The 9,126-nt window shown below is 40.1% G+C and overlaps 1 protein-coding gene across 1 annotated transcript; it reads left to right on the forward strand.

The window, feature by feature from the left end:
- Nucleotides 1-317: 317 nt before the first annotated feature.
- LOC123840837 (loricrin) lies at nt 318-1,157 on the forward strand. The gene has a single exon (XM_045870587.2). It carries the CDS (start codon nt 318-320, stop codon nt 1,155-1,157), a length of 840 nt encoding a protein of 279 aa, XP_045726543.1.
- Nucleotides 1,158-9,126: the final 7,969 nt, after the last annotated feature.

The raw sequence follows: 9,126 nt of genomic DNA on the forward strand, positions 1-9,126 counted from the left end.
GGTCATTTGCTGCCAAATCAGACAGCAGATGCCAGAGGGGGAGCTGGGAGAGAAAAATGGGCAACATACTGGGCTACTTAAAGCTTGGTAAAGACTTTCTGAGGGGGAGTGCAACTCTTCCGAAAGCACTAATCCTAGGAGTCCCACCTGCGAGCTCTCCTGGATCTCAACGGAGGCATCAAGCCGGACCCAGGCAGTGCTGCTGAGGCTGATGGGCGTTTCCATGGCTGCAACTGCCTCCTCAGCTGCATCCTCTTAGGGCTGCTCCAGTGATGCTTTCTGCTGTCCTTCCAGGGTTCCATTCCTCCTTAGACAAGATGTCTCACCAGAAAGAGCAGCCCACCTCCATGTGCCCAGTGGTTTGCGGGAAGACCTCGGGCGGCGGCGGCGGCGGCGGTGGCGGCGGCGGTGGCTGTGGCTTCTACAGCGGCGGCGGCAGCTCGGGCTGCGGCGGCGGCGGCGGCGGCGGCGGCGGCTCCGGAGGGAGCGTCAAGTATTTCGGGGGAGGCAGCAGCTCTGGCTGCGGAGGCTACTCTGGTGGCGGCGGAGGCTCCGGCTGCGGTGATGGCTCCGGAGGCTGCGGAGGAGGTTCCGGTGGGAGTGTCAAGTACTGTGGGGGTGGTGGCTACTACGAAGGCGGCGGCAGCTCCGGCTGCGGGGGTGACTATTCCGGGGGCGGCGGCTGCGACTCTGGCTGCGGGGGTGGCTATTCCGGGGACGGCGGCGGCTCCGGCTGCGGCGGCTGCTACTCCGGTGGCGGCGGCGGCGGCGGCGACTCCGGTCAGCAGGTCCAGTGCCAGAGGTACGGAGGCGTCTCTAGCGGCGACTGCGGGGGTGGCGGTTCCTCCGGGGGCGGCGGCAGCTCCGGCTGCGGCGGCGGCTCTGGCTACTTCTGTCAGCGGACCATCCAGACCTCGTGCATACCCCAGCAGAGCTACGGAGGGGGATCCTGCGGAGGCAGCTGCGTCGGCGACTCCTCCGGGGGCGACGGGGGCTGCTTCCCCAGCTGCGGCGGCGGCGGCGGCGGCTCCTCCGGGGGCGGCGGGGGCTGCTTCTCCATTGGTGGTGGGGGCGGCTGTTACCCTGGGGGTGGCAAGGGCGTCCCGATCTGCCACCAGACCCAGCAGAAGCAGGCGCCTACTTGGCCAAGAAAATAAGGTCCGTTAGAGGCCGCGGAGAAGAAGAGATGGAGGTGTTCTCCGTGGGCGCCAATGGGCTTAGCGCTCTCATGATATTGCCCTGAGGTTCCTAAATCCTTCAGGTGTTAACACCCGAGCTACTGAGCTCTGGGGCTGCATCTTGTTCTGTAGTTTTTCCTTTTTGGTTTCTGTACAACTACCTCCCAACCCCGGTACATCCTCAGTCAATAAATGTGCAATTCATGAGAATTTCTGGGTTTCCAGGCACCTTTGTAGCTTCCAAGTTCATTCATTCTATTCCATTCATCAACAAATGTATTTATTGGGGGAAGGGTGGGTGGATAGGCGAAAGTCATAAAGGAATGGCTGGCAACCAATAAACAAAGATGTGAACTCTCTGGTTTATGGCTTAAAATGGTGAGGTGAGCCCCAAACACAAAGACCCTGGGAAGAGATTTCCATTAACAGCTCCTGGTGGGTTGGGTAGCCACTGTGGGTCTTCTCGTTGAGCTCAGTGCTTTTTAAAGACAGGTCTGCCCTGGGAAGATGCTATCTCTCCTAGTCCTACTCTTCAAGGTCTGAAAGCAGGGTGGCTGCACCTAAGGAGGACTAGCTTATGCTACCCAGACTCACAGGAGAAAGAATAATTGTATCAGAGATTTGTGACCCTCTACAGGGTGTAAGACTGTTCAGGAGGCACCTGTAAGGAAAGGAGGATGTAGAGGAGCTGTTTCCTACTCTCTTAAAGGAGCTTCACCCAATTTAGGAATATACGGCATAAGTGTATACAATAAACGCCAGTACCAGAGAGGTCATGGGGAAATACAGGAAGCACACCAATTAACAGGAAGAAACTATAGGAAGAAACTGTAGGAAGAAACTACAGTTGCTCTTTAATTGCATAGCTTTCAAAAGAGATGTAGAACATTAGCCTGGTCAGGAACTCTCCAGGCCCTGTGTCAAATCCTAATTCTACTAGCTTTAGGTAAATGTTAACTTACTGATTTACTCAGAGCAAAATATCTGCTACATAAAAAACCAAAGTACTCTCCCTATGCAGTCATTGCTGGAGACAAAAAGACAAATTATCCCTCCTTGACTCTTCCAATTACAGAATCAAAACAGGTAGCAGCTTTAAAGACCCAATAGGCCAACTACTGCGTTAAAGTAGGATTTTTAGTTCTATGTCAGATGGAGTAGATTCATTTCTCCTTATTGCTCCTGCTAAGTATAACTAAAGTATCTAGGCATAATATATATTTTAATTTTTTTAAAGAAGAGTCTAAAAAGTGGAGAGAAGAAGGCAGAGTAGCTACAGTCCTCAGAACTTAAGGATTGACACTGTGGTAAGTTCCTTGGGTTTTCTTTTTTGCCTCCTATTTATCTCAGATTGGGCACTGGAAAGTCTGCAACTGAGAAATGCCAACAGGTGCAGGCAAAAAAAAAAAAAAATAGCTCCCCCCAAACCTGCTTTCTTTATTCAAAGGACCAAGAAAGAGATAAAAAGATGACCTAGCAAGGCAGAAATATTTTTTGACAATACCCACCCTACTTTAGCTAACCATCCTGGAAAAAGAAAACTGGCAGATTGGACTTCTACCTGGACCTAGTGGTGAGGAGATAACACCCCTACACACACACTTGCTTCACTGGTGCAGCATTAGCAGACACCTGCTATAATAGCAGATTTGAATAAGATCCAGAGTCTCATAACACAATGCTCCAAGAGTCTAGCACACAATAAAAAATTACTCATCATACCAAGAACCAGGAAAATCTCAGTTTGAATGAAAAAAGACACAATACTAACACTGAAATGATACAGATTTAGGGATTTTCTGACAGAGAATTTAAAGACACTATAAAAATGCCTCAACAAGAAATAACAAATGCACTTGAAAAAACAGAAAGTCTTGGCAAAGAAATTAAAGATATAAAGAAGAATTCAGTGGAGATTTTTGAACTAAGAATTTAATAAACAGTTATAGAATTAAATTTTAGAATTGAAAAATATAAAATTCACTGGATAGGTTCAATAGCAGAATGGAAATGATGGAATAAAAAATCAGTGAACTCAAAAGTAGGTCAATAGAAATTATCCAATCTCTGACAGAGAAAATAGGCTGAAAAAATGAAAAGAAAAAAAAAAGAGAGAGAGAGAGAGCTTCAAGATCCTGTAGGACTACCAAAGAGCTATCATTCATGTAATCAGAGTCCCAAAAGGAGAAGAGAGTGTGGGACTAAAAAATATTAGAAGAAATAATAGATCAAAATTACCTAAATTTGGTGAAAGGCATAAATCTACAGATTTAAGAAGATAAGTCGACCTCAAACAGGATAAACCCAAAGAAAACCACACCAATACATCACTTCACAAAAATGAATTTAAAATGAATTAAAGACTAAAATTTAAGACCCGAAACTGTAAAGCTCCTAGGAAAGCATAGGGATAAAGTTCTTTGACATTGGTCTCAGCAGCAATTTTCTGGATGTGGCAACAAAGCACAAGCAACAAAAACAAAAATAAATAAATGGGACTACATCAAACTAAAGAGCTTCTCACAGCAAAAGAAACAATTAACAAAATGAAAAGGTAGCCTACAGTATGGGAAAAATAATTGCAAATCATATAACTGATAAGGGGTTAATATCTAAAATTTATTTTTTTATCTTTCTCTCTTTTTTTTTATGTTGTTAGCCACCTATATCTAAAATTTATAAAAAGGACTTACAACTCAACAGCAAAAACATAACAACTTAATTTAAACATTGAGAGAGGAGCTAGAATATACAGTTGTCCAGACATACAGATGGCCAACAGGTACATGAAAAGGTACTCAACAGGGTGCCTGGGTGGCTCAGTCATTAAGCGTCTGCCTTTGGCTCAGGTCATGATCCTAGGGTCCTGGGATCGAGTCCTACATCGGGCTCCCTGCTCGGCGGGAAGCCTGCTTCTCCCTCTCCCACTCTCCCTGCTTGTGTTACCGCTCTCGCTGTTTCTCTCTCTGTTAAAAAATAAATAAAATCTTTAAAAAAAAAAAGAAAAGAAAAGGTACTCAACATCACTAATCATCAGGGAAAAGGAAACCAACCCACAATGAGATATCACCTCACACCAGTCAGGATAGCTATAATCAAGAAGATAAGTGATAACAATATTGGTAAAAATGTAGAGGAAGAAAAAAAAAAAAACTAGTACACTCTTGGTGGGAATACAAATTGGTACAGCCACTATGGAAAACAGTATGGAGTTTCCTCAAAAAATTAAAAATAGGACTACCATATGGATCCAGCAATCTCACTTCTGGGTATATATCCAAAGGAATTGAAATCAGGATCTTGCAGAGATGTCTGCACATTCATGTTCATGGCAGCATTACTTACAATTCCTAAGTGTCCATCAATAGATGAATGGATAAAGAAGACCATATGAATATTATTCGGCCATGAGAAAGAAGGAATTCCTTCCATTTGTGACAACTTGGTTGGACTTTGAGGGCATTATGATAAGTGAAATAAGTCAGACAGAGAAAAACAAATGCTGTATAATGTTACTTGTATCTGGAATCTAAAAAAGACAAACCCTGAGAATCTAGTGGTTACCAGGAGTTGGAAGGGTGGAAAAAAAATGAGGAGATACTGGTCAAAGGGCACAACTTCCAGTTATAAGATTAACAAGTTTGGCAATATAATGTAAAGCAGGTGATTATAGCTAATAATACTGTATCATATACTTGAATGTTGCTAAGAGAATAGATGTTAAATCTTTTCATTACAAAAAAAAGAATGGGTAACTATGTGACAAGATGGAAGTGGTAGCTAATATTATGGTGGCAATCATTTTGCAACTTTTAAATGTATCAAATCAACATGTTGTACACCTTAAACTTACACAATATTATGTGTCAATTATATCTCAATAAAGCTGGAAAAAACATGCAATAAAAATGTTAAGAGTTGTATATATAAAAGCAAAGAGAGAGAGAGAGAGAAAGAAAGAAAGAAAGAAAGAAAGAAAGAAAGAAAGAAAGAAAGAAAAAGAAAGGAAAAGAAAGAAAATAGAAAACTACACCAGAAAACATCATAATCAAACTTCCGAAAAGGAAAAGAAAAAAATGACAAAGAAAAAGTCTTGAAAGCAGGTAGAGAAATGACACGTTACCTATAGGGAAACTATGGTTTGAATGGCAATAGATTATTCATCAGAAACCATGAAGGCCAAAAAAACAAAAAGTAAGAGAAACCATGAAGGCCAGAAAGAAGTAGCACATTTTTCAAGTGCTAAAAGAAAAAAACAGCCAATCCAGAATTCTAATATTTTAAAGATTTTATTTATTTATTCATGAGAGACAGTGAGAGAGAGAGAGGCAGAGGCAGAGGGAGAAGCAGGCTCCCCAAGGAGCAGGGAGCCTGAGTGGGGCTCAATCCCAGGACCCCGGGATCATGACCTGAGCTGAAGGCAGATGCTTAACCATCTGAGCCACCCTGGCGCCCCCCCCCCCCCCAGAATTCTATACACTGAAAATATTCTTCAGGAATGAAGGTGAAATATAGTCTCAAGTGAAAGAAAAAAAAATTGTTTCCAGCAAACCTACTCTTAAAGAATGGCTAATAGAATTTCATTAAACAAAAAGGAAATAATCAAAGAAGGCAACTTGGAATATCAGGATTAAAGAACAATTCAAAGTGTAAAATTACAAGTAAATATAGGACAGTATCTTTCTTCTCTCAAGTTTGTTTAAATTATATTGACAGTGGAACCAACAACCAAAACATTGATGTAGTTCTCAATGTATGTAGAGGAAATATTTAAGACAATTGTATTATAACTGGGGCAAGTAAAGGACCAAATGGGGCTAAGGTTTACATATCAATCAAAGAGGTAAAATGTCAATACCAAAAGACTGTGATGAGTTATGTCATATGCATAATGTAATATCCACAGCAGCCACTAAAATTAAAAATATGTATATACAAAGAGATATAGTCAAAAATATTTGCAAATTGTAGTATAGCATACATATTCAGATGGTCCCCAACTTATGATGGTTTGACTTAAATTTTTTTAATTTTATATGGAAAGAGCCCAGATGTCCATCCACAGATGAATGGATAAAGAAGTATGGTATATATAATGGGATGTGATATACACACAATGGGATGTTACTCAGCCATCAAAAACCATGAAATCTTGCCATTTGCAATGATGTGGATGGAACTAGAGGGTATTATGCCAAGTAAAAAAAAAAAGTCAGAAAGACAAATACCATATGATTTCACTCATATGTTGAATTTATGAAACAAAAGATATGAACATAGGAGAAGGGAAGGAAAAATAACATAAGATGCAAGCAGAGGGGAAGATAAACCATGAAAGACTCTTAACTCTTGAAACAAACTGAGGGTTGCTGGAGGGGAGTTGGGTGGATGGGATGGGGCAACTGGTGATGGGCATTAAGGAGGGCATGTAATGGAATGAGAACTGGTTGTTACATGCAACTGATGAATCTCTAAATTCTACCTCTGAAACTGATAATGCACTAAATCTTAATTAAATTGAATTTAAATTAAAAAAATTAAAAATTACAATGAGATATTGTACACTAAGTTGCACTTTTTAGTTTGAATTGTAGAGAACATACACTTTCATGGTAATAGAGAATTGCCATAAAAAACTTTTGTAAAATGAAATAAGTCAAATATTTAGCAAGAGGCAGAACATTACTTGCCCTTCTCCAAAGTTATGGGATACATTTTCCTTTCATTTTGGGAAAAATTGTTTAGATACTCTAAGAAATGCCAAATGGCCTGGTTCTTCCAAGTTGAATAAACATAACACTAATGTCCTTTGTTTCCAAAAACATGTTTTTTTAAAGATTTTATTTATTTATATTAGAGAGAGTATGAAAGAGAGAGAGAGAGCACAAGCGGGGGGAGGGACAGAGGGAGAGGAAGAAGCAGACTCCCCATTGAGCTGGGAGCCTAAGGGGGTCTTGAGCCCAGGACCCCAAGTTCACAAACTGAGCCGAAGGCAGACACTTAAGTTACTGAGCCACCCAGGTGCCCCCAAAAACATGTTTAAAAAATATGGTTTTCCATGGAAAACATTCTAAGAAAAATGTAAATATTCAAAACAGAATTAAGAAGAGCAGAACATTTGAATGGTTATATAATTATGAAAAATTTTAAATCTTGTCAATGAACAAAACATCCAGCTGCAAGTTCTACAGGTGTTCCAGATAACAGATTTTCCTACCTGTATAAAAACTCTTACAAAGTAAAAAGCAAAGAGCTTATATGCCAATGCATTTTGAAAAGCCAGGTTTTCCTTGACACCAAGAGCAGAGATGAACAGTACAATAAGGGAAAATTTGCAAACCAAACTCTCCTACGTATATGGATGACAAATTCTAAACACAATTATTAGTAACCTAAATCCATAAATGCATAAAAACAATATGCAATAACTCAAATTTTACTCCAGGAATGCAAAGTTGGCTCAATATGAATAAATTTATTAATATAATTTACTCCATTAATAAATTAAAGAGGAAAGAAAATGCATGGAATTCATCTCAGTTTTCAACAAGTGTATAAGAACTCTTAACAACCTAATAAAAGAAGGGAATTTTAAAATATAAAATTAGTATGTATGAAAAATCCAGAGCAACCATTATACTCAATGATCTAGTGTTAAATGTATTCTTTTAAAAATAAGAAATGAGCCAGAGATGCCTGCTATTACTGTATATTCAACCAGTGCAGTAAGACAAGAAAAAGAAATTGAAGTCATAATGATTGGAAAGGAATAAACAAAAATGACACAAATCACAGAAAATGTAAGTGTCCACACACAAAAACAAAAAAAGTCTTATGAACTTTTAGAATTTGTAAGGGATATTAGAAAACATGTTAGACTTAAAGGTGGAAACTGTGAATGGGTGCCAGGTGGCACACTCACCATCCTCTCCCAGTCTGAGGAGTCTGAATGTTTGAAAGAGAAAGGGGTTCCTTTGTGTTTTCATGACTGAGTCATATTCACTTTCAGCAAACCTAGACTCTTATGAATTCAAACAATGAGGAATACCATAAAGCTAGAAAAGATGTCAGAAACAAAGAAATATTTGCAATACACGTAACTGGCAAAGGATTATTATCCATGATATATTGAGAACTCATGATTAAACTAGAAAAAGACAGTCAACCTAATAGAAAAATGAGCAAAATATTGAATAGACATTTTATAATAGAGAAAACATAATTGTCCAATAAGTATATGAAATACGCTTAGTCTCATTAGTAATCATGGTGATAAGTGAGCTAACCATATAATTTGATAAATCTAAAAAAGAACAGCAGAATGCAACTAAAGTTCAAGTTAAAGTCATAAGATATCCACAAATTAGTAAAAATTAAATGTCTGGCAACACCAACTACCGGTAAGGATGTGGAAGAAGAGGAGCTCTATATACTCGTGGTGGAGATGCAATTTTTAACAACCACTTTGAAAACTAGATGGCATTGGTTTAACTTAGTAAAGTTGAAGACGTGCATAGCCTAGAATCTGACAATGCCATAGAGATTCTTGCACATGTACACAAAGAAATATATTCAAAAATGTTCATGGTTTGGGGCGCCTGGGTGGCTCAGTCGTTTAGTGTCTGATTTCGGCTCAGGTCATGATCCCAGGGTCCTGGGATCAAGCCCCACGTTGGGCTCCCTGCTCGTCAGGAAGCCTGCTTCTCCCTCTCCCACTCCCCCTGCTTGTGTTCCTGCTCTCGCTATCTCTCTGTCAAATAAATAAATAAATAAAATACTTAAAAAAAATGTTCATGGTTTGATAAGTCCTTTATAGATTTTGGATACTAGCCCTTTATCTGATAGGTCATTTGCAAATATTTTCTCCAATTCTGTTGGTTGTCTTTTGGTTTTGTTGGCTGCTTCCTTTGCTGTGCAAAAGCTTTTTATCTTGATGAAGTCCCAATAC

This window comes from Mirounga angustirostris, unplaced genomic scaffold (assembly GCF_029215605.1).
Source record: "Mirounga angustirostris isolate CCGP_5_RB_7025 unplaced genomic scaffold, mMirAng1.0.hap1 SCAF_4, whole genome shotgun sequence".
In the NCBI taxonomy this organism is placed as follows: domain Eukaryota; kingdom Metazoa; phylum Chordata; class Mammalia; order Carnivora; family Phocidae; genus Mirounga; species Mirounga angustirostris.

Coding starts and splice junctions, on each gene's coding strand:
- LOC123840837 (XM_045870587.2), top strand. CDS start 318: ATGTCTCACCAGAAAGAGCAGCCCACCTCCATGTGCCCAGTGGTTTGC.